This window comes from Andrographis paniculata, unplaced genomic scaffold, assembly GCF_009805555.1.
Source record: "Andrographis paniculata isolate CXL003 unplaced genomic scaffold, ASM980555v1 Contig71END, whole genome shotgun sequence".
Lineage (NCBI taxonomy): Eukaryota > Viridiplantae > Streptophyta > Magnoliopsida > Lamiales > Acanthaceae > Andrographis > Andrographis paniculata.
The window spans coordinates 4,126,626-4,154,087 of NW_026137608.1; the positions used below are offsets into that span (position 1 = coordinate 4,126,626).

Sequence of the window (27,462 nt, forward strand, 5' to 3'; positions counted from 1 at the left end):
CTTAAAATATATAGATTTGTTTTTTTGAACTATTGTGCTTATTTATAATAAATCGAATCTAATTTTAAAATAATGTCTAAAATATTAGTATGTTGATAAAATATCGTGAATATTAATTCCTAGTAAATCAAATTAACCTTTTAAGTATGCCTAATATATATATATATATATTACTAAAATATTGTGTTTATTCATAGTAATTCAAATCTAATGTTTAAATTATGTCTAAAATATTATTTTAGTTGCTGAAATATTGTGTGTATTCATAGTAAATCAAATCTAATATTTAAATTATATGTCTAAAATATTGTGTTTATTCATAGTAAATCAAATCTAATATTTAAATTATGTCTTAAATCTTATTTTAGTTGCTGACATATATTGTGTTTATTTATAGTAAATCAAATCTAATTTCTAAAATATTGTTTTTGTAGCTCATTGTGCATATGTATTCATACTAAATCAAATTAACATTTAAAGTATGTCTAAAATATATATTTTATTGCTGAAATATTGTACTTATTCATAATAAATATGTTTTTAAAAATTATGTCTAAAATATTATATTTTTCCGTTTTAATTCAATGTATCATTTTTCTCTGTCTCACTCATTTTTATTTTTTATTTTTATTATAATAAGTAGCTAATACACAAATTCTAAAATATTCTTCATTTTTATAAAATATTCATTTGTTATGACCAAAATAATATTTTCTTGCCCACCAAATATATGCACATTTACATTGGATATATAGTTTAGTGATTATAATATTATAATAAATTGAGTCTGTAAATAGTTGTGATACTTTTTAAATAAGTGTAATATGAAATTGTATAAATTAAAGAGTGCATAAGAATTATTTTCTATAAATAAAAAATGTATATTTTTTTGTGACAAATAAAAAAAATAGACATAAATTTAGTGAATGGAATGAGTAATAAATTAAATGAGATAAAATTAATATTATTATATATATTTTATGTTTTTTCACTTTTGTTTTTTGGTGGCATTATTTTTCATAAACATTATTAGAAAATACAATATATGTATATATTAATATATTTTTTTTTATTCACAAAGATTAATAATTTAATACAAAATAATATTTTTTTATATTATTAATACAATTTTTTATATCAAACACATTTATTCAAAAATATAATATATATACATATTAACACAATATATATAATATATACTTTATTCATTTACAAAAAATTAACCACTTAATACAAAATATTATTAATATTTTTTAATATTTAATATAAAAAATACATTTATCAAAGACCAGTTTGTATGCATCAATGTATTTTTATCATGTAAATTTAAATATATATATATATATATGTATATATATTAGTATAGCATGTAATACAAGTGTTTGTTTTCGAGATTTTGTGGAATTTCCACAATTTGTACAAATTTCTCTTCTCTCCCCTCGTTCCTCCAAAATATTAAGGGCGTGTTTGGCAATTAGCTGATAGATGTTAGCTGATTCAATTAGCTAGTTTGACTAGCTGATTCGATTAGCTGTTTGTATTAAAATATTTGGTAAAATAACTGTTTGATATTAGCTGTTTATACATAAAATGACAATTGAGGACATTTCTATTTTATTCTTGTTTCTAATATATTCAATTATGTTTTTTTGAGTTTAGAATGTTTAAAAATTTTTGTTATTAGTTATTGAAAATTATAAAAGTGTTATAAAAGTATTTATTTATATTACAGTTAGATTTAAAAAATAATATATTTTTATTAAAATATATAAATAGTTTTTTTTATTGAAAATGGTGTAAAATATAAAATAATAAATTTTTCGTATATATATTTGTTATATTAGTTATCGATTAGTTCATTATAATTATAATTTTCAATAAATTTAATTTAGTTTTAGTATAAAATTTATATAATGTAATTTTAATAAAAAAATAAATTATTAAAATTTATATTTTTTATTTTATGTTGATTTTAATAAATTTATATATTTTACAATTAAAATAATTTTTATATAAAAATTAATTATTTTAAATTTATAAAAGTAAAACTATAATATAATAAAATATTATAATATAATTAATAAATAATCAAAATATATTTATTTGTTTAAAATTTATAATAAATTTTTAAGGGCATATAAGGAATAAAATATTTTTTTACAGCTATTTCAAAAGGCTAAGTTAGCTTTTTCAGAAATTAGCTTTTTGGACCCCAAAAAGCTAATTTACTAAACATTTAAATTAGCTTTTTGACTAGTCAAACACCTAAAAGCTATTCAATAAGTTAAAAACTTTTCAAAAAGTTATTTGCCAAATCAAGTATTTATTTTTTTATTTTTATATTATACTATAAATTAATTTTAAAAATCAAAATATATCAAATATTTATTTTTTTTATTTTTATATTATAGTATAAATTAATTTTAAATTCAAAATATATAACTACTCCAATCCTAAGCTAAAATTCAAATCCCCGAACAAACAAATGATTATAAAATTTATAAAATACAAAATAAGATGCGATATAATATTATTAATTATTTAATAGTGACATGTTCACCAAATTGAATTATAATTATATTGACTGTTGATAGGTCAATATATATAATAGTATATGGAGAGAGAGAGAGAGAGAGAGAGAGAGAGAGAATGGATGGAATGAATAATAAATATGATTATATTATTAGTATAGAGTATATCCAAGTAGAAGATACAAAAAGTGAAAGAAAGAAAGGGAGTGGATAATACTCCTATTAAAAAAAGATAAAAAGAAGGTACTAGCGAGTGAGTATTAATATAATCTAATCTAATCTAATTCCATGGAAATGTCGACACCATTGGAGGGGAGAGGGTCCACCAAATATATCCTTCTACTAGTACAGTACTAGCAGTATCACCGCCCACCCACTGGATTCCATTCAATTCATGTCTCTCTACTATTGTATTTTAATCAATTAATTAATTGGTTAGTAAGAAAGAGCAGGGGGGGTGGGTGTTGGGTTGGGGCCTATAAAAGGAGCCTAATTCCTTCCTGCACTCTTCACATTGATTCGTTCGTTCCACCGTCCGTCTGTTGAGTTTCCTCGTTTTCTTCGCCATCATCGCCCTTCTCTCTGTCTCGCATTTTGTGTTGTCTACTTTTATTTCTCTTCTGGTGTTTGTTGTTCATAAAGTGAGTGAGTCAGGCAGGCCGGTCGGTATTCAGGAATAAAGCCCACACTGTTTCTCTCTCTTTTTTTGTTTGTTTGATTGATTGATTCAGTTCAGTTCAGTTCAGGTACCTCTCTCTCCCTCCCTCTCTCTCTCTCTCTCTCTCTCTGGGTGGGGTGGGGTGGGTGGCAGCAAGCAATCAAACAAATAGGGAATCTTACACTGCTGTAACAAACTACTCCACTTAATTACTAATCTTATTGTTAAGATTTCGTCCTCGTCTCCCATACACATACACATACACATACACATACCTTACCAACCATTTCCAATTTAATCGCTAAATTAAATGACATCTATCTATCTATCTGTGCTGTGCAATTAAGATCTTTCTTTCATTCATTCATTAATGGTCGATCTATCTATCTAGATTTATTTAATTATAATAACTAACTAATTAGTGCTGAATTATTAGTCAGTCAGTGAGTCAGTCGTCTCGTTAGAGGTGATATTCATGAACCCATAAACAGCACCAACTGATTCTCTCACTTACTCACCACGTTACAGTACTGTAGTTTTCCTCACCGACCGACTCCCCATGTCGAGGTTCTAGATTCTTGCCACGTGGACTGCCACCCTTGTTTATCACGCCACTCCTCTCTCTCTCTCTCTCTCTCTCTCTCTCTCTCTCTCTCTCTCTCTCTCTCTCTCTCTCTGACACAGATGTAATTAGAGGGTTAGGTAAGCAATTTATTAATTAATCTAGGTGTCGCTGCACCGTCATCCTCGTCATCTTCTCCTCCTACGTCCTACTATATATATCCATATTTATTTATTTATTTATTTAGAACAGACCCACCCACCCACCCCAAGCAAATCAAAATCGTACACTAGTGTTTGCGTGTGACGGCGACTCTGCTCTTAATTATCTATCTATCTTTAGGTTACGTTGTTGAAGAATCAATCAAGAATGGCGGAGCGTGTTCTCACTCGCGTCCACAGCCTCCGTGAGCGGATGGACGCCACCCTCGCCGCCCACCGCAACGAGATCCTGCTCTTTCTCTCCAGGTACCACCACTAACCTAATCATCTATCTCTTCTACCAATATTAATGCATGCTGAATTAATCAATTACTATCAAATTTATCAGAGTTGAAGCGCACGGGAAGGGAATCCTCAAGCCCCACCAGCTGGTGGCCGAGTTCGAAGCCATCTGCCCCGCCGACAAGGAGAAGCTCCAGGACCACGCCTTCCAGGAGGTCCTCAAGAGCACCCAGGAGGCCATCGTCCTCCCCCCCTGGGTCGCCCTCGCCATCCGCCTCCGCCCCGGCGTCTGGGAGTACGTCCGCGTCAACGTCAACGCCCTCGTCGTCGAGGAACTCTCCGTCCCGGAGTACCTCCACTTCAAGGAGGACCTCGTCAACGGAACGTACGCCCTGTCCTAACAATTACTACATCATCTTCATCTTCATCTTCATCGAATTCCTTACATATTTGCAGCTCCAATGGCAACTTCGTCCTGGAGCTCGACTTCGAGCCCTTCACGGCGTCCTTCCCGAAGCCGACCCTCACCAAGTCGATCGGCAACGGCGTCGAGTTCCTCAACCGCCACCTCTCCGCCAAGATGTTCCACGACAGGGAGAGCATGTCCCCCCTGCTCGACTTCCTCCGCCGCCACCACTACAAGGGCAAGACCATGATGCTCAACGACAGGATCCGCAACCTCAACTCCCTCCAGACCGTCCTCAGAAAGGCCGACGAGTACCTCACCACCCTCCCCCCCGAGACCCCCTACGCCGACTTCGAGCACAAGTTCCAGGAGATCGGCCTCGAGCGCGGCTGGGGCCACTCCGCCGACCGCGTCGCCGAGATGATCTCCATGCTCCTCGACCTCCTCGAGGCCCCCGACTCCTGCACCCTCGAGAAATTCCTCGGCCGGATCCCCATGGTCTTCAATGTCGTCATCCTCTCCCCCCACGGCTACTTCGCGCAGGAGAACGTCCTCGGCTATCCCGACACCGGCGGCCAGGTAGTACTAATACTATAATGATAATAATAATCCATCAATGGATCGATCAGATCGATTTGTAGGTCTGAAAGTTTCTTCCCAGGTTGTCTACATCTTGGATCAAGTCCCGGCATTGGAGAAGGAGATGCTCAAACGCATCAAGGAGCAAGGACTCGATATCAAGCCGCGGATTCTCATCGTAATTACTTCCATCTGCATCTGCATCTTAATTTTAACAATGCTGGATGGATGGATGGATGGATCATCGATTTTGTTGAATTCAGGTGACTCGGCTGCTCCCGGATGCTGTCGGAACCACCTGCGGCCAGCGCCTTGAGAAGGTGTTCGGTACAGAGCACTCCCACATTCTCCGAGTTCCATTCAGGACGGAGAATGGAATCGTTCGAAAATGGATTTCCCGCTTCGAAGTGTGGCCGTACATGGAGACCTTCACTGAGGTAACTAATCATATTCGATCGATTTTCATTACTAAAGGCGAATTAACAATGCTTACAAACTCTGTTTTTCCTAGGATGTTGCTAAGGAGATTACCTCAGAGCTGCAGGCGAAGCCCGATCTGATCATCGGGAACTACAGCGAGGGCAACCTCGCCGCCTCTTTGCTAGCTCACAAGCTCGGCGTCACACAGGTGAATCGAATTTGATCTTTCTGCAGAATGTTAAAGAGTTTGTATCTGAAATTGTGTGATTCTTGGCAGTGTACCATTGCTCATGCTCTGGAGAAAACAAAGTATCCGGATTCGGATATTTACCTGAAGAATTACGACGAGAAGTATCACTTTTCCTGCCAGTTTACGGCGGATCTGTACGCGATGAACCACACCGACTTCATCATCACCAGTACCTTCCAAGAGATTGCCGGAAAGTATGTCGATAATGCACGACTTTTACGTGCTTCTAACCTCGATCGATGAACGCTGCTTTTACTAATGCTAATGAAAACTGCGTTTCCTTTCGTGTTACCAGCAAGGACACTGTCGGACAATACGAGAGCCACATGGCTTTCACAATGCCGGGATTGTACCGAGTCGTGCACGGCATCGATGTCTTTGATCCCAAATTCAACATCGTCTCTCCCGGGGCTGACATGAACCTTTACTTCCCGTACACCGAGAAGCAAAAGCGACTCACTGCTCTACACCCCGAAATCGAGGAGCTTCTCTTCAGCGACGTCGAAAATGAGGAGCATCTGTAAGTTTCCACTCATCGCTCAGAAATGTCGAACAATCTGAAGCTCTAACTAACTAATTTTGATTCCACAGATGTGTGCTCAAGGACAGGAACAAGCCAATCTTGTTCACCATGGCGAGGCTCGACCGTGTCAAGAACCTGACGGGGCTTGTGGAGCTGTACGCCAAGAACCCAAAGCTGCGGGAGCTGGTGAACCTTGTTGTAGTCGGGGGCGACAGAAGGAAAGAATCCAAGGACTTGGAAGAGCAGGCGGAGATGAAGAAGATGTACGATCTGATCGAGACCTACAAGCTGAACGGCCAATTCAGATGGATTTCTTCCCAGATGAACCGTGTCAGGAATGGCGAACTTTATCGCTACATTGCTGACACAAAGGGCGCGTTCGTGCAGCCTGCTTTCTACGAGGCTTTCGGGCTGACTGTTGTCGAGGCCATGACTTGTGGTTTACCAACATTCGCGACGCTGCACGGTGGTCCGGCTGAGATCATCGTCAATGGCAAGTCGGGATTCCATATTGATCCCTACAATGGCGAGCAGGTTGCCGAGACACTCGTTGCTTTCTTCGAGAAGTGCAAGAAGGATCCATCGTACTGGGAAAGTATCTCTGAGGGCGGCCTGAAACGAATCCAGGAGAAGTATATTTTGATTCTCATTCCTAGTATAAGTTTACGAGGTCGAATTTGCCTGTGGATAATGTGGTAAGAAACCAATCCTTTTCTTGTTTCCTGTCCAGGTATACATGGCAGATTTATTCAGACAGGCTGTTGACCTTGGCCGGAGTCTACGGTTTCTGGAAATATGTCTCGAAGCTCGACCGCCTTGAGATCAGACGCTACCTTGAGATGTTCTATGCGCTTAAGTATCGCAAACTGGTATGAGTAAACTCACTCTTCCCATCTTTCCTTTACGCCATTCAATTTGATCTTTCGACTCAAAACATTGTTGTTGTTGTTGTTAAGGCTGAAGCTGTTCCGTTGGCTGTCGAGTAAAAAGACGGGGGCGACGATGACAATGAAGACCTGCTGCTGCTGTAATAAGAATGGAAGTTTCTGGTGTTGCCATTGCTGCTGGAATATTGAGACTCTCTGTTTTGTTCTCTTTGCCTTTCCCCAAATTGAGTGTCGTTGTTTTACATTTCCCCTGTCAGTTTTTTTGGTGTAATCCTTGACATTTCTATTGTGCAATAACAACAGTCCATACTATTTGGTCTCTATTTCATCTCTTGCATTCGTTTCAAATATCTTCACTGGAATGATCAAGATTGGCTCTTTGGGGTCAAATGGAATCAAGAAACACCTCCAAGAACCTGACCAAAGTCCAGAGCAGAATGGTTGGCCTTCTTGTTCTTCTTCTTGTTGCCTGTGCAGCAATACTTGTGGCATTCTCATTGCTGAGTTTCCATTCAAGAAACCATCACAGTTGTCGTCGTCGTCGTCCTAATCAACAATCGGACAGAACTCTGCAAACGTTTGTTAGAAAGGTCTGCGCCGAGACCCTCTATCCGTCTCTGTGTTTTTCAACTCTATCCTCCATGCGGCCTTCAGATTACAGCAGCCATGGCCTATTCATCCAGATTCTTGAGTTCTTGATCAACCAAACTGCCGATCGGGTGGAGAGAGCCCGAACAAGCCTCGTATCTCATTTCTCGGGTATAGAGCTGAACACCCCGGAAAAGAATGCTCTCCAAGATTGCATGGAACTGCTCGATCAGACGAGGTATGAACTTAACGAAACCATCCACGAGTTGGGCATGAATCACGGGTACGGTAGTGTCAAGACACTTCTCAGCGCAGCGATGACGAATGAAAACACCTGCATCAACGGGTTTCTGGACTTGGAACAGCTCTATCCGGATCCACATTCGAAGGGCCGTGTCGAACATATCCAGAGCCTGCTGATTCCGGTTTCTCAGATGATCAGCAATAGCTTGGCCATCACAAGGCACGTGGAGGGCCCAAAGAGCAAACAACAACAAATCCTCAAGAAAACCAAGGATCTTGTCAAGATCACAACCGGAAAGTACAAGAATCCGAGACCACATGTGACGGTAGCCTCTGATGGGAGCGGAGACTACAAAACCATAGGCGAGGCCATTGCAAGGGCGCCATATATGGGCCCCAAAACTCATCGAATCAAGATCAAGGCAGGAGTTTATCATGAGCATGTCGTGATCTCGAGAGATAAGACCAACATTATGCTGATTGGGGATGACATGAACTCGACAATCATCACCGGGTCGAGAAACTTTGCAGATGGATACTCCACCTTCGAATCAGCCACATTAAGTAGGTCAAGTTCTCAATTCCATTTACTATAGATTGCCAAAATAATCAATTATTCGAATCAGTTGTGTTGCAGCTGTGGAAGGAGACAAATTCTTGGCCAGAGACTTAACCATACAAAACACAGCGACTCCGGAGAAGCACCAAGCAGTGGCTCTACGAGTAACATCCAATGCGGCATTCTACCGTTGCAGGATCATTTCCTATCAAGACACACTGTATGCCCATTCATTGCGCCAGCTGTACCGCGACTGCTCCATCCAGGGAACCATCGACTTCATCTTTGGGAACGCGGCAGCAGTCTTCCAGAACTGTAGGATACTCGTGCGCCAACCTATCCCTGGCCAGAGGAACATGATCACAGCTCAAGGGAGAGAGGATCCTAATCAGAATACAGGGATAATCTTGCAGAGTTGCACCATAGAGGCAGCCACAGAATTCATTCCCTCTAAGAGAAGAAGCTTTTCGACTTACCTGGGCAGGCCGTGGAGGAATTACTCGAGGACAATTGTTGTTAATAGCTATTTGGGAGACCTGATACACCCCCGGGGATGGTTTGCGTGGAATGAGCACAGCAATTTGGATATGGTGGAGTACATTGAGTGTGGGAATTCCGGACCTGGCGCAGATACCAAGCGGAGGATTTCATGGGCCGGGTACAGAAAGAACTGCAGTGAAGACATAGTTACACAGTTCAGTGTAGAAGAGTTCCTACATGTGGCAGGTGGCTGGTTTGAATCAACTGTTTTCCCACTTTTCAGCAGTTAGTAGAAAGAAACACCAAGAGGGAACATGTCATGGTTTCTACAAGAAGTACATACAATATTACGCCAATTAAAGAGAGAAATAGAGAGAGAAAGAGTAATTTGGCAACTCTTTCATAATTTGAGCCCAAGCCCTGTCAAGTGCCAACATAAGCACAAGTTAAGACTATTCTACTGCTGATCCTTAAGGATAAGTTTGGAGTCCACATTACAAGATCCAAACATATTAAACTGCCTAAAGTGACGACAATCTAGTCAATCTGAGATCGATCACATTCAACACAACTAGACCGTAACATATTAAACTGCTTGAAGTGATGATGATCTAGTCAACATCAGGGAATATGCCTAAATTGTTTGCGCCTTTCATGCATGAATCACTACCAATTAGAGAATACCAACTACAGTATGCCCTTGGGTGATGATATGTTTCAACCATTGCACGCAAATCTCCCTCAATCACACTTAGGGAAAATATCCCAAAATTTGAAGAAGAGTTGGATGAATGATTAAAAAAACAAAGAAAGAAAGAAAGATCACAAAAGAATATATGAGCATTGAACACTATATTCAGTCGATGGGATGAGGATTATGTTTGGTTAATATCCATATAAAAAATGGCCAAGCACCGGACACCTGAAGAGAATAAGCCCAAAGGATTTACCTAAGGTGTGTAACCCAAAAGATAGCTGCATAATTCAAAAACCTGAAGAACAGGAGAATGGTACTATTCCGCAAAAATTAAAGGCATAATCAACCAAGCATATATAGTTCAATAAGGTATATTTTCTAAGTTAACTCAGTGCACCAAATATCAAAAATAGCGAAACTTGTAGGGGTTTAAGTTTACCATACTGCCCTAATTACTCCCATACTGATGCAACCTTTGTTCGCATTGATTACAAATGGAATAAAGTTGATAACGTGTACCACAAAATGGTATTCGCCTCTTATTTTACAATATTATAGAGCATAAGGGAGTATATTCACAAGAGGCACAAACTACATAGTTTGGTGGAATACCGCAACCAACTTAATTGGGGTTTTCAAAGAGTTCTGAACTCTCTTCCGTGAACTAACAACAATAATAACGCAACCCTTCATTCACACAACAAACCCCTTCATTATCAGTAATTGGTCACCTGTCACCATACAGCAAGGTTCAAGTTGCATGGAAGAATATTCAAAGTCGAGGCGTATCTGGTGCTCAAGCATACACAGGATAAGTGAACCTTTACAACAATATAGCATTGAAAACTTAACACGCTCAGCTACATGATCCGCTGATTTAACAGCTCAAAGTTGTGACACTATGAAGTCATGATCCGTGCTACTTTACCCAGAAACCACTTACAATTTGTAATCTTCAAAATTGTAATTTCTCTAACATGTTTCAAGCATCTCTCAATATACTCATTACCTGAAAATTTAATCATCTTTTAATCTTCGTAGAAGTTTCGATGCCCAGCGTCTGACTCGTCGTTTCAGAGTGTAACCAACAAAAACTCCAGCAACAAAGCAAATGGCACAAATCTTTGAGCATGTCCAAAGTGATACAAATTGCCTGCATTAAAAGGATTAACGTTGAATTGTGTTCTCTTATGTCCTCCTTTTCCACTTAACACTACAGAAAACTGAAACAAATTCAAACATCACACATTCTCTACGTTTGAAGATCAGAATCATTAGAGCTGTGGAAGAAAACTCCATTGAGAAGCAATATAACAAATTCAAAAGGCTGATAAGGTCCCATGGTAAGAAAAACAAAAGGGTCACTATAAGCGCAATTGTAGTATATTCAAATTGCCTTGGCATTCATTTCAAATACTACTCAGATACAAATGCGTCCTTGGTAAATAGCCTGCAATATGTCTTTAATTCAAACTTGGATAGGGGTACGTTTGAACAATTCGACAAACTACAGATAAAAGGAATTCTAATAGAAGCTTGACAGCACATCTTATGTCAATGTTAGTCTAGTTAAAATTTATTTGTTTTTGACACAAAGTTGTGTGGAATACAAGAAGTGCAGCATCAGCTTCTTTCGTGATGAGACATTGTCATGCTTCACTAATGTAATCAGGCGAGAGCATATTTTAGAGAACAAAAGTATAGTCACAATATACGGAATCAATCAGCCAATGCTACTGCGACCAAATTTTGTCAGTCAGAAAGTATGTGTTTCAGACTATTTAGCCTTAACTGGTCATTTAAACAAAATTCTGTAGCAGCACAGCAGCATCAACCCAATGCTCATTTTCATTCTGATCGGTAAAGACAAAATGGCAATGGGCAACGACTCTATTTGAAATATCATGAAGCCCCAAAATAAGTATCCCAGTAAACCATTGCAAGTTATCAATCCATGCATCGAATGCTTATTCAAGTGACAGTCATTTGTGAGTCGTGTATATATAATTCATTCATCATTGGGCATAAGAATCCTCATATACACAACCATATCACCAAAATTGACAACAGCATCAAACCAGACACCAAAACTTGACGCGTTGCCTTAATTAAACCAGAACATTAAGTCACAGTAATTTAGTTCATTCTATGACTATCCATCCTGTATCTATAATTAATAGTGATAAATACAAATCTCGTCCTATTGCAGTTGCCATATTTCAAATTTAAGGAAATCAATGTTCAATATCACTTCCCCAAAGATATCAAGTCCAGAAGCAAAGAGGAATAAAAAGTCAAGCCAACGTCCAATTTTTTTGTTGTTTTTTAAACGCAAGCAAATAGAGGAATTGCTGTAGTATCGCAAGGCATGAAAGAGGGTAGTCATACCTCGAGGGGCGAGCCAGCAGCAAGCGAGAGTGGTCCGTTGAATACGAAGAAGAAGAGGAAGAAGGGAGAGAGTCGAGGGGCTTGTTAGTTTTCTCTAAGGAAGAGGCAAGAGAGGTGAGTTTTGCCTTGGATTCCTGCGCCTGCGCGACGGCATCGCTGTATGCTTTCCGCAGTCCTTCCATGGTCGATCGGAAATTTCCGTAGGTTTGGGGTTTGCAATACAGCGGGGGTGGGATCCTCGATACCGTTCAACACCCGGGCCGGGCCCCAGCCCAGCCATCAATAAACCCATACATGTGTAAAATTATACTTCTCCGGGCTAGTACATACTTATAAGTGAGAAAAGTGAGGTTAAAGCAATAAAAATTCCACAACTCATACATGTGTTATTGTGTTATATAATTCCAATAGGGTGTGTTTGTTTGGGTTTGGATTTTGAATTAGGATTTGAATAATAAAAATTTTGAATTTGAATAATTGTATGATGCTATATAAATAGGTATTGATATGACGTTTTGAATGTAAAATTAATTTTTAGCATAATATAAAAAATAAAGAATAAGTGTTTAATTTGATGTTTTGGAAAAAAAAAATGGAATAAATAATACAAATCTTCACAAGTCCCTCAAACAAACACACCAATGTAAAACCATCCATCTATTGAACATATCGTAGATATATACCCAGTAAGTGTACAACATTTTTCGTTGAATATTATTATATAAATGATGTGTTTCATTAAAATTTTATTAAGAAAAATTCTCGTGGAAAAAAAAATAATAACGAAGGAAAAGAGTACATTGTTCTTGTATTGATTCGTTCTTCTTAGTTTGGATTTAATTTGAGATCTTTAAGTGACACATTCCAATTCCTTTATCAATTTATTGAATGTTTGTGTGGGTAGAACCTTAGTTAATAAATGTAATTGTAAAATAATCGAATTTGTTGCACGGGTAGAACCTTAGTTAATAAATATAATTGTCAAATAATCGAATTTGTTGCACATCATTTTCACCATTCTTTTGAAGGTCGTGAGTAAGAAGAATTTTGGTAAAATATATTTTGTTGTATCCTTTAATGTATCTACCCTTTAATTGGACAATACAAAACAACATTGTTGGAGAATTTTTATTTCAGACATTAATCTACAATTATTTTAATACTATGAGTCATGACCTCAGTCAAACGCTTCATGAATAATCAATACTTTGGCATTTGATGATGTAATAATTGTTGTCTATTTGATGGATTTTCAGGATATTATAGTATCATCAAATTTAAATATATAACTAGTTTTTTATTTTGCTTTGTGCAAGTCAGACAAATACTCGGCATCGGCATAGCCTAATAGTTTGTTTCCCCTTCGTGGTGTTGCTTCGTAAGAAAATTTGGGGTTGGCGTGAAGTGAGTTGTGATTTGACCATATATATATATATTTCGTTGATTATCGTACTATTCTTTATTTTCTTCAAACTTATTTGTTTCTAACAACTAATACTCCTTGCGGGGGTGAAATTAGGGTTTTCTTCTCGAACAATGAATTGGAACTAAATGGTTATGTAATTTTCCCCAAATTTGTATCAATTGTGTTTTTTTATTTTTCAATTTTTTTTTATAAGTCATTTTTTTAAAAAAAAATTTTTTTTTTGGAATAGAAGAGATGAAAAAGACTATCATGGAAGTTTCCAGTGCTTGCTTCAAGAAAACATAGATTGAGCGAGTAGCAATTTTCCGGTGGTAGCGGAAGATTCCGGCACCGCCGTATACAGTTTATTATTAGCTAACAATCAACCGGAGCAGTAGCCTCCGAGCTACCAGAACCGGCCGCTAATGGCGGCGTATGCGACTGAACTGCCGCCATGCCATCGTGGAATAATAAATACCTGCCGTCGTTTTTGAGAATATTTCTTCCAAAACAAACGGGAAACCATTTGCATTTGATCGAACAATACTCCATTCTAGAATCCATTTTCCATGGCCGATTGTCTATTGGATTTTTTTTCCAGCTTTACAAAACTGATTCCGGCAGCTTTTCAAAATCTCTCTCTATCACATATTGAACACGTGCGTATTTAGCTCATGTTTGTATAAATACAACAATATATTATTGGATTGAAACAATACGTTCGTTTTATAGTTAACACGGTCGAGTTTGTTCAAAATTATATGTCATACGAGCTTTTGTTATAGTGATGATTTATTGTTTGTAAGAAACTAATTTTTTTAATTATTTTTAAATGAGTCTAAAAATTAAAAATTAAAAAAAAAAGAATTGATTATAACTAATAATCCATCAGTCCCACGTAATTTGTCCCTATTTTTATTTTCATTCGTCCCACATAACTTGTCCTTTCTATTTTTGAAAATATAATTATGCACTTTAATCGCAATTTAAATTTTATAATTTTTTTTAATTTTAATTAAACTATTTACTTATTTTAATCTTAATCTATAATTATTTTTACTAAATAATAATTATTTTCACTTATTTTCTATTTTTACTAATTATTTTTTTTTCATCTTCAGTTTAGTTTTGTTTTATTTTTTAAAAATAAAACTATAATCATACTGTTTTTTACTAAAAACTTCTTTTCGATTATATTTTATATTTTCACAAAAATTAATATTTAATATAAAATACTACCTCCGTCCGACTTTAAAAAGTCTTATTTACTTATTTTTCGTGTTGATTTTTTAGTATTAATTATTATATGAAATGGTAGTACAAATTAAGAGAAAATAATAAAAATACATCTATTAAGCACCATTTGGATTTGCTTCTGGCAGGAGCTTTTGACTTCTACTTCTAAAAACAGTAGTTTACACCTGTTTGCATTGGCTTCTGTCCAAAAGCAGAAGCAGCTTTTCAAGCTGAAAAGTGCTCTTTCCAGAAGCACATTAGGGATAGCTTGTAAAATAAGCAGAAGCACTTTTATCCTTCTTAATAATAATAATAATAATAATAATAATAATAATAATAATAAATACAATACAATAATATAATATAATATAAAAATAAATAACTTATATATTATATCTTAATAAAAATTTAAAAATATAATTAATTTATTATTGTTAATTTATGTATTATATTTGGATTAAAATTTAAATACTGAATTTAAATAGAAGTATATAAACTTTTTAATTATACTTAAATTACTAAATATAATTTATAAAATTTTAAAATAAATTATAAAAGACAAATTATTTAATAGTATATTGTAAATTTATATTTAATTCATATATTATCCTCAAATTAAAATTTTAAAATATAAATAATCAAAATTTAAAAGTATAATTTTTATACTTTAATTTAAAATCTTTAAGTACAATTTTAAAATTTAAATTAAATTATAAAAGTATTATAGAAAAATACTATTATATTAACTGCATGTCCTTTTAAGTAATTTTAACAGTTTAAACACAAAATCGAACTGCTTTTGCTTTTGACTTCTGCTTATTTTTTAAGTCAATCCAAACAGACCCTTATAATGATGCAAAAAAATTATATGAAAAATATTTTTAATGATAAATACAATAACATAAAAGATAAATGATGAGTATTATCTTTTATATTACCTGAATTATTCTCTATAATTTATATAAAAAAAACAAAACAAAAAAAAAAATCACATGAAAACACTAATCAAATAATTATAAATAGAAAAGTTGTCCCGCCTTGTCAGCACTAGTTTCAAGGTGTAATTTTTTATAGAATTCTGTAATAAATTTTTAAATTAAAATGATTATTTCATATTATATTTTAAATATAAAATTAAATCTTAATATAATAACTAATAAATAGATTTAATATTTAATATTTAAAAAAAAAATGATATAACAAAATCAAAACCAAAACATTACCAATAAACACACCATCAGTGATTTTACAATGCATATAAGAAAAAGTAGCAACTGAGTCTGAGGCATAATATAACTAACTGCAGCCACCATCACCATATTCATAATTTCACCGTCCCCAACAGAACAAAAAGAGTATCGCTCAACTACCAAAATTTTTTACGACTCACTCCCATTCATCTTTCAGTTTCCATTCTTCTTGCGCTTTTTCGACATCGAAAGGGCATTCGACACACTTTTCCCTTCCAGTTTCTTGGTCAGCTTCACCACACTTGCCATGCCTCTTCGGGCAGCTGCCCGTTGTTCCGGTCTTCGGCTCATCATCTTCCGATCAAGCGGCCAATATGCGTAGGGTTCAAGTTTGTCTTTTCTCTTCAAGTCACCTCTTGCCTTTTTGCTAGCGTATTCCTTCCCAGTGTATGCCCACCCCGCCTCTGATGTTGTCTTTAGCCGCTTTTTCGTTTTTCTTGAGCTGCCAGAAATTTCGCTCCTCCCATCATCTGCCTCGCCAGTTTCCAAGGAGGGATCTCGCTTCTGTTTCCTCTTACCATCCTCGCGAATAATTAGACGCCCTTCAGAATCTATCTCGAGTTCATCTTCCAAATCGGGCTTCCTCTTTAATGGCTGTGATAGTCGAAGTGCAGATCTTGTTCGTTGACTATCAAGTAAGTCGAGGGGCTCGTCGTCCAATTGGTTGAAGGAGTCTTCTTGTAAACTCTTTGCAGCTTTGCGGGCCCGCTTGGATCTGGTCATAGATACCAAGTTAGTTCAAAAACATTTAAAACGCCAAAGTCCTTAAGGTTGTGTAACGCATGTTCTACACAAATATCTACTGACCGTAACAAAGATGCCTTGGATTGCATTGCAGAGGAAAACTTGCTCCGACGAGTAGAAATGCTCTTTCCATCAGCAAACTCACCGTCGCTGTTCCTCGTTTCCACATCATCGAAATCAGAAAATATCCTTGTGTGATTCCATCGACTCATTCTCGATGTAGTCGCTCTTGACTGAATTGACCTATCTTCTGAGGATTTTGCAGATTGTTTCCTCTCAGTTCGCTCCTTAAGCTGCATGCATTCAGATAAATAATGCCATAAATATACGTGTATATACATATTTCTTCAAGGAATTTGAAAATCTGAAACCTTTCGAATATTTGTTAGGAGTTTCATATGCTCCTCAGGCATGACTTCTTTAACAGCATCCAGACCACATTTCCTCACGAGCATTCCCAGGAGCAATTTAACCTACAGACAGGATTACACATATAAATACATGCACACCTTATGACACAATTGACAACTTACAATCTAAGCACCAAGAGAATTTTATATGAGCTCGGAAGCCCTTTTTCTATTGGATGCATAGAATCTAAATCACATTCATTAATATGATCTACCAAAGCGCTAAACATTTACCTTTGCCTTGAAATGGTTTCTGGTACTATCTTGCCAATTCAGCAACCCTTCCACCATGCTTCGCAAGTATGTTTGCAGGCTATCAGTTGGCGATTTTGCAACCAATACTTTCAGCAAACCTAAATTAGCCTACAACAAATCCAGCAATCAATACAGCAAATAAAGAACAGCTAATTGCAGGAGTTGAGTCTAATTTTTATTTTATTTATTTTTTATGCGGGGCTACCAACCTTGATTATTTCTTTGTTTTTCCTTTGTAGTAGGAGAAGAGCAGATGGAAGAACATTGTAAGCAGCAGAAACAAGATCAGAGAACTCGTAGGCCAGACGAGCTAAGCCTGTCATCGCAGCACTGATCATATGGGGGCTCTCACCCGCCAGGCCACCAGCAACCTACATGCAAATAAATCAAACAGATTTCTCAATGTAAGGGGTTAGATGCACGTATTGGTGGCCACAAAACCACATACCATGTTAAAAAATTGATGCAACTTCTCCTTGCCACCATTCTCGTCTCCACAGATACGACCAATCTGTACAAGTATATCGGAAGCCTGGTTTCTTGTTTTCTTGTTTGCCTAAAATGATATAACCAAATACAACCATCATAAAAGTAAACATTCCTGATTGAGGAAGTCACATAAATGATAGAAGTTAAAGAATAATAACTTAAACATTTTCAGAATCTTCAGTCATAACAATTATAGGTTTAAGAGAAATTTAGTGGTTCCAGGTGAAAGATAAAATATAAATGCATATATATAGGTTTAACAGATTAATCCACAGCTCATCCAAAGAAGCCGTAAACCAGACTATTATAGAGAGACCAAGGACAGAATAAAACAAACTAAGAGATGGAGCATGGATGGTGCAATTTCAAGTTTCCGACCCATGATTCACAACAAAGATTCCAGCTATCATATGAACACAAAATATTTCTCATGATTCTGATCTTGCAAAGTCAAGTGTATTCACCTTGTGTATGAAGGCGTGTTTGGTTTGGATGTATTTTAAATGAAAATAATTGATTCATGTAGTAGATTTTAACACACACACGTGCACACAAGTGAACACAACAAAGGAGAAATGTAGTATTAGAAGCTCCACCTTTTGAATTTTAGCATCAAATAAAAATACAAATTAATCAACAAATAAAGTTTAGAGTCGTGAATGATCACGCTGTACCTCTTTTAGAGCTAATATAATTTCAGTAAGAAAAGAAGCAGTTATGTCTTGCCTCCTCTGTTCAGATCCTTCCTGCAGGCACAGGCACACAAAACTAAGTGAATGTGTTCAAATTGGAAACGTGTTTCACCTCTCCTACTCGACTGATCTAAAAGAAAAGATAAAACAAATACAGCTTGTTACCTTCAAAACATAAATAATCAAGAAGTATAAGCAGTCAAGTCTGTGGCGCTTAGCAGAAAAATGACAAGAGGGCAGCACTTCAATCATCAAATTGAGCATCTCTCCGAGTCTTCTTGAAATGAAATCGTCAGAACCCTGTTCACATCTTGTTGGTTATAAAATCTAGAAAACTCAACAGTAATAGTATGGGCAGCCTTTTTAGCCCCCTAAAAGAAGGAGAGTATACATGTCATAGCTGCACTAGGAACTTTAACAAAATACAACAAGAAGAAAGACCTTATTCATACCCACAAAAATACAACTGCATCTAGCATGCATCAAAATTTCTCATGCAGCAGCATATATCTAACAATGCAACCAAGTTATAAATAGGATACCACTTGTCAAAATTAGCAACTACTTCGACACCACTATTTTTCTGTGGAAGCAATAATATACCCAAAATATCTTGGAGGGCAGTAGAAAACCTTAAACACGTTTTTTTTTTTAAAAGAAAAAAACCACACTAAAAATACCTGGAAGATTATAGACAACACTCTATACGCCCTCTTCTGGATCAAGCCATCAGCATCCTAAGAACATAAAATCATATGCCCGAATTTCGTTAAGAATTTTTACATCTGAAGGTTTAGCTATCTTCCATAATATGCACGGTGATTGGTGAAATATAAGAATGCAAATGAACCTTCAATGCAGGTTGTATGGCAATAAATAGAAGATCAATTTCCTTTGAGTCCAACCCAGGTAGAAAGGAAACTGCAAGGTCAAACAGTCGAGCCCTGTATGCAAGAAAAAGATTATATAAAATTGTTGAAACTGACATCTAGCATTCTTAACACAAGCATGTATAAAGACAGCAAAAGATCAAACAACTCACCTGCCTTTTGACCGTGAACCATCATCCGATGAGTCAATCTGCATCATATTTGAATTTTTTGTATCATTTGAATTAGCAGCCTCCTGGGTAACCTTTAAAAGCTTCTGCATGGTTCTCTTGAAAATCCATGAGACCACTTGTCTATCAGATATAGAAGCAAGGTCACCAATAGTAGACTGCCAGAAGAAACAAGTAAAGCTATCATACAAACCGTTGGTGCTAGCTTTCACAGATAAAAACCACTGAAAGAGGCTCCCTTAATGTAATTGGATCATGTACCCAAGTAACTTTGACAAAACCAAGAACTATTTCACATTATAGCTACCAGTCAATTTTATTTTTATTAGCCGATTTTTATATTTTCCAAAATACAAGTATTTATGGACATCCGACAACCAATCCAAACATAAACTAGAAAACAGGCACAGTACCATATTATGAAAATAAGAAGACATCTGAACGAAGGTAAGGAAACAAAAGTATATATCACATATGTGAACTATGTAGACAGGAAATTTGATCAACCCATTACTAGAATTTTCCTTCTAATTTGAAATACTACCTTTTCAGTGTATACTGCAAGCTCCAGTAGTAAATTTTACAAATTAATACATACAGCATGCTGTAAGTATGCAATCAAACAATTCTTTACCATGAACTATAATCTACTTTCATGAAATAGTTCGTGTCTTGCCAACAATATGTACCACATCAGAAAAAAAATATAACAGCATCAAAATTGAAGAGTTCTCTTGCTCATCGGCAGCTAAAATCAAAATCATTCTGAAATAAAGATTGCTTGTCTAGCACTTGAAGCAGGAGGCATCGTAAGCAAATAGCAGGTACTAGACTACTGAAGCACAATAGGCTATATGCTGCATAACCACAGAGGCCATAGAAAATGCAAGTTACACAAATAATAAAGTTGACACGGTGAAGATCGATAAGTTATTTATCTGAATATACATAACCAATTGGTTTGCTGCCATAGAAACTACAGAATTACCTGCAAAATGCCCGCAGTATCTTTAGATGAATCTAAATAAACTCCTGTAAGAGCTGAAAATAATTCACGAGCAGATGATTTCAATGAACTCAGGTTTGATTCAGCAACTTGTGCAGTATAATGGGCAATAGCTCGTTCTTCTGCTACTTGTAGTTCAGAATTTGTACTATTATCCTTTCCTTCAACAATCTTCTTGTTCTGCTGAATAAGAATCTGCAAGCTGGAGCATATGATACCACGAACATCAGGCTCTTCTTTAAGAGTAGCACATAAAGCTCTCTCCAGATATTTGAAACTTTCAGAAGTATCAACTGGGAAATTGCAAAATGATGGTAGCAATGACCACAGGGAGTACACAATTCCATCAATACTCCTTGCAAATTGCAATTTTCCTTCTTGCTCAAGCTGGATTGAATATTGGCTAGTTAGCAAACAACATAACCAGCAAGTGCTAATAAAATATTCCAAGAGAGATCCATACCGCTGCAGACTTCTGCTTCATTTTTCCTACCAAGGGCAAAATTGACTTGGAAAAGAACTGCAAATGAGCTCCAACAGTGTACTGTTTCAGGATTGGGAATAGCCAAAGATTGCTTTCAGATAGATCTTCATCTTCCAAATTCAGTGGTATAAGACTCAGAAAGGCCTCAGGTCCCATAGAGCTAAGCGCTGCTCCTACACACTGGGTCAACTGCAAGAAGCCATTTGTTGTATCAAGAAGACCAATGTATATTAGACAGGAAAATTTGTTTAAATATTAAGGTGTACAGGAGTGCATTATCTTTGTCATGTAATGTGATTAAATGAACACCAATGAATCAAGCTTAAAGTATATAAGAATACCCAGATTAGCTTTCAAGCCTTTACAGGACTTTCTCGAAGAAAATTTCTTTATATATTCATAGCATTATTAATAGCATTCTTTTTTGGTGCTCATAAGTTACTATACCTCATAAAGTTAACTGAACAAAGGTAAAAACCAAATCGTGGGTTTGTTCACTTTGTATTTTGGGATGGATGTGTTTTTTTATGTTAGGTACGGGGAATTATGTTGGTAAGATAAAAAAAAATATATATTTTGTGTTTGACTTTTTGTGAGTGGGGTAAAATATATATATTATATATTGTGTTAATGTGTGTATATTACATTTTTTAAATAATATTTATTGAGAATCGTTCCACCTAAAAACACGAAGTGAACAAACCTTGTATGGTTTGAATTGATTCTCTATAGGGATGTCAACGGGGCGGGTTCGGGATGGGTTTTGCAGGCCCCGAGACCCGCCCCGCTAGAAAATATTAGGCTCCGAGACCCGCCCTGCCCCGCTTCCACCCGGCCCCAGGACCCGCTCCGCCCTGAACCCTCCGGGTTCGGGGCCAACTCAGCAAACCCGTTTTTTTAAAAAATATATAATAATAAATATTTTTTTAACAATCGAATACTAAAACAAATAGCATTAAAAGCACAAAAAAAAAACAATCAAATATTGATCCATAAAAATAAGATAAATAAATAAATAATATATTTTTATTATATAAATATACATATATTAGGTTAAAAAATTATTTGGAGCAGTCGACTAATTGAATTTTATATTTAAAATTATTTAAGTAAATAAATAATATATTTTTATTATATAAATGTACATATATATTAGTTATAATAATTTTAAAAAATATCCGGGTTCGGGTCCGGATCCAGGTTGGGGCGGATTTTTAGTAAAACCCGTAACCCGCCCCGAACCCGGCCGGATTTAAAATTTTAAATCCACAACCCGCCCCAAAACATATTATTTAGACCCGAAACCGCCCCATTAAGAGCGGGTCCGGGCGGGTCCGGGGCGGGTCCGGGGCTAACCCGCCCCATTTGACATCCCTAATTCTCTATATTCATTTAAGTGTTGTGATGGGAAAGAAGTTCTTGGTTTGATTTCAACATAATTGTTTATTTTAAGTACTAGAACAAATTAAGAAAATAGGCTTATACTTTTGGTTCATCAAAAGAAATCCAATTTAACCCTGAAAGATGTCAAATTCGAAACTCATTTCATATCATCTACTGAAGATGCATTCAAGGATAGTGATATTACATCACAGCAATCACATATGCTACTTGAGACGACTAGCAAAAACTTTCTAAAGAAAATACTGAAACATGTGACCCAATCAGTTTTTTGTGAAAGCATGTTAATAGAGTTAGAAACAGCAGAACTGAATTATTTAATTAAAATTATCTATCCATCAATAATGATTACCTGTTTCCTGAACACAAAGTCTTCATCTGGCAACTTTTGCAAATCAGCTAAGTTCTTTAGTGTACCTTTCAATAAGTAAAATGAAGACTTGCCTGTAATTCAGGAAGAAAGTTAATTCAGAAATTTAAAGAAAAAAAATGCCATACATGCTCAAATGATGAAATGAACATAGACAAAACTTTAAGGAATAGTTAAAATGTTCTAATACAGCAGTGTATCTACCTAATTTGTTAAACATGGTTGAAGCAATTTGAAATGACATATCCCAGACAGCTTCATAGTGATAATCAAGCAGACTTTCAATTGTCGAACAAACTTTTTCAATGATTGTGGGGCCAGATTTCCTTATAGCTGCATTGGCATTTGTGATAATCTCATCCACACCTTGTTTAATCAAGATCTCATCAATACATGAATTTATTAAGCTTTTAAATGTTTCCATTGATGCTACTGCAGCCCCCTCATGTTCAGAAGCCAAAACCTCTGGACAGAAAAAAAAAAAAAAAAAAAAAAAAAAAACATTATTCATGTGCATATTATCCTTTGATTTAATCAAAGAAACTCATGGAAAAAACTGAGAATAACATGTTTAAATAAGCAGTTACTGAATCTCCAAATCATCTTTTAGTCTATAATTAAGAGATGACAACAAGAAATTATTAACCTTTAAGTGCATTAAAAATGACGGGAAGCTTGACCACACATATTTGCCTGTTGCGAGAATAAACTAAATTCATCCCAATATTCAGCAGGCGTGTAGTAAATGTCATACTATCAGCAGATGATGGATTTGCAGAAACTGAAAAACCTAAAGAGCATAACAAATCAACCAAGAGTTCTGCAGATATGTCTCCAGCAGAATGGAGGCACAGAGCATTCAGCCCATCTGTTATGCGTTTGGTAACGATGGGATGTTTCAGCTCCAGCAAAGATTTGTAGTGCTTCAAGATTTTTGTTGAGGAAGTTGAGGCCATATAGGGCAGGCAAATTTTAAGGGCATCAAGAATGTATAGAACTTCCTGTGCAGCTTTGGACCCTTCTGAAACACTTGCATTAGATCCCCCAGCAAGCAAAAGAAATCTCTCAAAGACATTTACAATGACTTCACTTGCTTGTGAATGCAATGGTACTAACATTGGTACTGACTGAAAATACTTCAGGACTTCACGCAGACATAAATGTGATTGCTTCCTCACCTGCATTGCACCATCCAGACTCGTGCTTAGAAGGATAATCAAGACACCATATAGAAAGATAAGAAAAACAGATACAGTTTAAATGGAATACTCAGTGACAGACAGCTTCCGCTCACCGATTCCTCATCCACCTTCACATTAAAAGGCCTATTATTACATTGTCCACTCTCCACTACATAATTGATTCAACAGCGAATAGTGAAATGTAGCATCGTTCTTCTATCATTTATGTTATTAATAGGTAATATTGTCTATCAAAAGTACAAAAGCTAAACCCAAAATTATTTAACGTATTATTGTTTGTAGTTTAGAAAAATAAAAAATAAAAAAATTAAGGGATAATGTTGGGTTCTCTTTGCTTCAAATAAAGGAGAGGATTTTAATTCCCAAACAATCCAACAGAAGAAATTCATACAGTTGCACCCAAGAAAAAATTATCTTTAGGCAAAATTTCAAACAGGTGATTCCAAAGTAAAAAGAGATGAAAACTACGATCGTTCGAGCTTTCTTCCATGTCTAATTAAATTATGAAAATATATAACCCTCTAATACACAAGTTGGAACATATATTATCAGCGCAACAAAAACTAACCTACCCAGATAAAAACATATACATATTAAAGATACGATTTTTCCAACCTTTCCCCGATCATCAGTTACATAACTAATGAGGACGCCATGCAACTGCGACACATCTTCCCAGCCAATCTTATCCCTCACAATTAACAATCGAGACGCACACTTCAATGCGTGCACAACGGAATTATCCCCAACGGTTTTCAGACTGAGAAGCCGATTCAGAAGCTCGGATAAATAACTGTATTTCGTCTTGAGGACAGCGGGAGAAAATCGGTCGATAACTAAAGAAAGAATGGCAATCAAGGCGTCCAGGAGGTGGCACGGGGGATCGACGCTTGATAACAGGCGATCGAGAGAGGAGCACGTTGCTCCAAAGTACGCGATGGGGGTTATAGGAAGGTTCTGGTCTTTGAGTTCCTGCGACATGGCTCCAATGGCGGTGCAGATGTGGAGATGGTTCTCTTTCTTCGAATTGCTGAACTGCGACAGGACGGCGGAGCAGAATTCGTCCACCGATGATTGGTCCTGAGGCGGCGCGGCCATCTCGATCCCTTCCATTATTCGCCGGAAGATCAGCCAATGTGGAGGGAGCGGATTAAGATTTTTAGGGTTTTGCGGAGAAGCAGATAGATACGACGGCGTTTAAGGGTTTTGTTATTAGCTTGGCTTTCCATGTTTTCATTTGGACGGGATTTGGGCTAGGGATGGCTGTGATTTACAAATAATAAAAAAAAAAATTAAATTAAATTAAATTAAATTTGTGTTTATTTAATTTGAAATTGATTTTAAATGGGAGTATTGAATTATAATTTTTGTTTAAATTGTATTTTAATATAATATTTTGTAAAAAAAATATTTTATTTTTACTAAACATTGTGAAAAGTTAATAGTAATATTTATTTTGATTTAAAATAATGAAATAACAAACCATAAATTGCGTGTATTTTTACTAAAAACATAGAAAATTAATATATAATTTTCAAATTTAAAATTTTTACAAATCTGTTTTTATATTTTATTATTTTTTATCTTTTATAAATTAAGTTTTTTATTAGTTAAAAAATAATTTATTTTTATATATTTATATTTTTATTTAGATTTTATATAAGTATTATTCAAAGATATTAAGTGTGTTTGTTTTGTAAAATATTTTGAAATAGTATTTTTTATTTGAGATATAATGAATTATATAAATAATATAAAAATAATAAATGTGTGTGATATATTAAATTTTTTGAAAAAACATGTAAAAAAAATATAAAGTTAACACACCCTCAAATTTTAATTCATTGTTATAATATTTAGAATATTATCATAAAATAAATATGTAAAATAGTAAGATATTAAATATCATTTATAAAATTTATAAGTTATATAACTCAGTCCTCCAATTGTGTTTTTATTTGGTCGAACACCAATTTTTAAAAAAATAAAGAAAGAAAGAAATTTTTACTCTATGGTAAAAAAAATATTAAAAAATTAGTATTTTTTACTTAAAAACAAAAACAAATTTATAACAAAATAAAATGAGAACTAATTTGAAGGGAATATAATATATATGGAAGATTCCTAGATTTTACAAGCATAGAGAATGTGTTAGTTAAAGTTGTTTTTTCTCTTTTGTCTGTAAAGTAAATAAAGAGAAAGATGAGCTGTGTTATTACCGACCTAAAAAAAAAAAAAGACATATACATTTTTTTAAAAATATTAATAAATTATATATATTTTTATTATTTTTATATTTTTTATATGATTTTTTGTATCTCATATAAAAAAATATGTATTTAAAAATCGTAAAACCACCTCATTTATAAAATAATATAAAAAATCATATCATTTATAAAAATTAAATATACTAATAGAATATATATACAAATTAATACATCAATATGATAATATATGTGATAATCAAATTTATATATTTAATATTACAAAAATAAATATATTTAATTTTAGTTTCATAATTATTAAATTAATTCATAAATAAATAAATAAAATTTTAGTAAAAAAATTCATAGTCATAGGCATAAATATTTCAAGTTATCCTATTATAATTTAAATTAAAAAAAATTAATTATGTATCATAAAAATAGTAATTATAAAACTAATACATGAAAATAATATAAATTATAACTTCACTAATAAAAAGAAAAAAGTCATAAAAAAAGAAAATTTAAATCCAAAAAGATAAATATGATAAAATATATTAAAGTAATTTATAAATAAATAAATAAAATTTTAGTACCAAATATTACATGAATAAATATTACAAATCATTCGGCAAACAACTTTGATGTTTAAACAAAAATATAAAATAATAAATTTCGATTTACCTATTATCACACTTTTAACCGCATTACCCTTTTCTTACTTTAAGGGCGATAACATGTATATCTATCTATATATATATAATTAGTTTTTCTCCAATAACATTGAAAATCACTAAAAGAATAAAAAATTAAAATAAAATATAGTTTAATATAAATTATAATCAATTGGAAATAATGTTTAATAAAATAATTGTTTAGAAGACAACCCTTTTCGAATCTCAACTTTATGTCCTAAAAGAAAAAAAAAGCAACAAAACAAACAATTTGAAAGTAACAAAGAAAAATCTAAAAATTATTCAGTTGAACCCTCCACTCCAGCAAACAACTTCTCATATTTAGAAGAAGGACAGTATTTAAGA

General features: G+C 34.7%; 4 protein-coding genes across 4 annotated transcripts; 2 read left to right on the forward strand and 2 right to left on the reverse strand.

Annotated features, from left to right (window-relative positions):
• Window positions 1–3,036: 3,036 nt before the first annotated feature.
• LOC127264733 (sucrose synthase) lies at window positions 3,037–7,582 on the forward strand. Its single transcript, XM_051294236.1, has 12 exons — window positions 3,037–3,277; window positions 4,094–4,218; window positions 4,301–4,579; window positions 4,651–5,179; window positions 5,262–5,357; window positions 5,443–5,616; window positions 5,691–5,807; window positions 5,877–6,043; window positions 6,145–6,369; window positions 6,441–7,004; window positions 7,103–7,241; window positions 7,329–7,582. The coding sequence occupies exons 2-12, from the start codon at window positions 4,121–4,123 to the stop codon at window positions 7,356–7,358; spliced, it is 2,418 nt and encodes an 805-aa protein (XP_051150193.1). The 5' UTR covers window positions 3,037–3,277; window positions 4,094–4,120; the 3' UTR covers window positions 7,359–7,582.
• A 64-nt stretch (window positions 7,583–7,646) lies between these two features.
• LOC127264734 (pectinesterase) lies at window positions 7,647–9,661 on the forward strand. Its single transcript, XM_051294237.1, has 2 exons — window positions 7,647–8,654; window positions 8,728–9,661. Exons 1-2 carry the CDS (start codon window positions 7,649–7,651, stop codon window positions 9,417–9,419), a joined length of 1,698 nt encoding a protein of 565 aa, XP_051150194.1. The 5' UTR covers window positions 7,647–7,648; the 3' UTR covers window positions 9,420–9,661.
• A 520-nt stretch (window positions 9,662–10,181) lies between these two features.
• Window positions 10,182–12,514, reverse strand: LOC127264736 (uncharacterized). Its single transcript, XM_051294238.1, has 2 exons — window positions 12,215–12,514; window positions 10,182–10,979 (listed from the first exon to the last, which is right to left on the reverse strand). The coding sequence occupies exons 1-2, from the start codon at window positions 12,394–12,396 to the stop codon at window positions 10,844–10,846; spliced, it is 318 nt and encodes a 105-aa protein (XP_051150195.1). The 5' UTR covers window positions 12,397–12,514; the 3' UTR covers window positions 10,182–10,843.
• Window positions 12,515–16,052: 3,538 nt separating this feature from the next.
• On the reverse strand, window positions 16,053–25,429 carry LOC127264880 (uncharacterized). The gene is made up of 17 exons (XM_051294446.1): window positions 24,834–25,429; window positions 23,663–24,194; window positions 23,221–23,481; window positions 22,999–23,090; window positions 21,225–21,434; window positions 20,744–21,148; window positions 19,738–19,913; window positions 19,546–19,639; window positions 19,376–19,432; window positions 18,861–18,995; window positions 18,678–18,749; window positions 17,963–18,070; window positions 17,724–17,885; window positions 17,494–17,622; window positions 17,221–17,322; window positions 16,913–17,142; window positions 16,053–16,820 (listed from the first exon to the last, which is right to left on the reverse strand). Exons 1-17 carry the CDS (start codon window positions 25,329–25,331, stop codon window positions 16,259–16,261), a joined length of 3,825 nt encoding a protein of 1,274 aa, XP_051150403.1. The 5' UTR covers window positions 25,332–25,429; the 3' UTR covers window positions 16,053–16,258.
• Window positions 25,430–27,462: the final 2,033 nt, after the last annotated feature.

What these genes read in the sequence shown, in the direction of transcription:
- LOC127264736 (XM_051294238.1), bottom strand. Translation starts at nt 12,396, where the DNA reads ATGGAAGGACTGCGGAAAGCATACAGCGATGCCGTCGCGCAGGCGCAG. An exon ending in CTGCTGGCTCGCCCCTCGAG is followed by an intron (nt 10,980 to 12,214) that starts GTATGACTACCC and finishes CTTTTAATGCAG; the next exon opens with GCAATTTGTATCACTTTGGA.
- LOC127264733 (XM_051294236.1), top strand. Translation starts at nt 4,121, where the DNA reads ATGGCGGAGCGTGTTCTCACTCGCGTCCACAGCCTCCGTGAGCGGATG. An exon ending in ATCCTGCTCTTTCTCTCCAG is followed by an intron (nt 4,219 to 4,300) that starts GTACCACCACTA and finishes CAAATTTATCAG; the next exon opens with AGTTGAAGCGCACGGGAAGG. An exon ending in CTGAAACGAATCCAGGAGAA is followed by an intron (nt 7,005 to 7,102) that starts GTATATTTTGAT and finishes TTTCCTGTCCAG; the next exon opens with GTATACATGGCAGATTTATT.
- LOC127264880 (XM_051294446.1), bottom strand. Translation starts at nt 25,331, where the DNA reads ATGGAAGGGATCGAGATGGCCGCGCCGCCTCAGGACCAATCATCGGTG. An exon ending in TAACTGATGATCGGGGAAAG is followed by an intron (nt 24,195 to 24,833) that starts GTTGGAAAAATC and finishes GGTGCAATGCAG; the next exon opens with GTGAGGAAGCAATCACATTT. An exon ending in ACTTTGTGTTCAGGAAACAG is followed by an intron (nt 21,435 to 22,998) that starts GTAATCATTATT and finishes GGCTTCTTGCAG; the next exon opens with TTGACCCAGTGTGTAGGAGC.
- LOC127264734 (XM_051294237.1), top strand. Translation starts at nt 7,649, where the DNA reads ATGGAATCAAGAAACACCTCCAAGAACCTGACCAAAGTCCAGAGCAGA. An exon ending in CTTCGAATCAGCCACATTAA is followed by an intron (nt 8,655 to 8,727) that starts GTAGGTCAAGTT and finishes GTTGTGTTGCAG; the next exon opens with CTGTGGAAGGAGACAAATTC.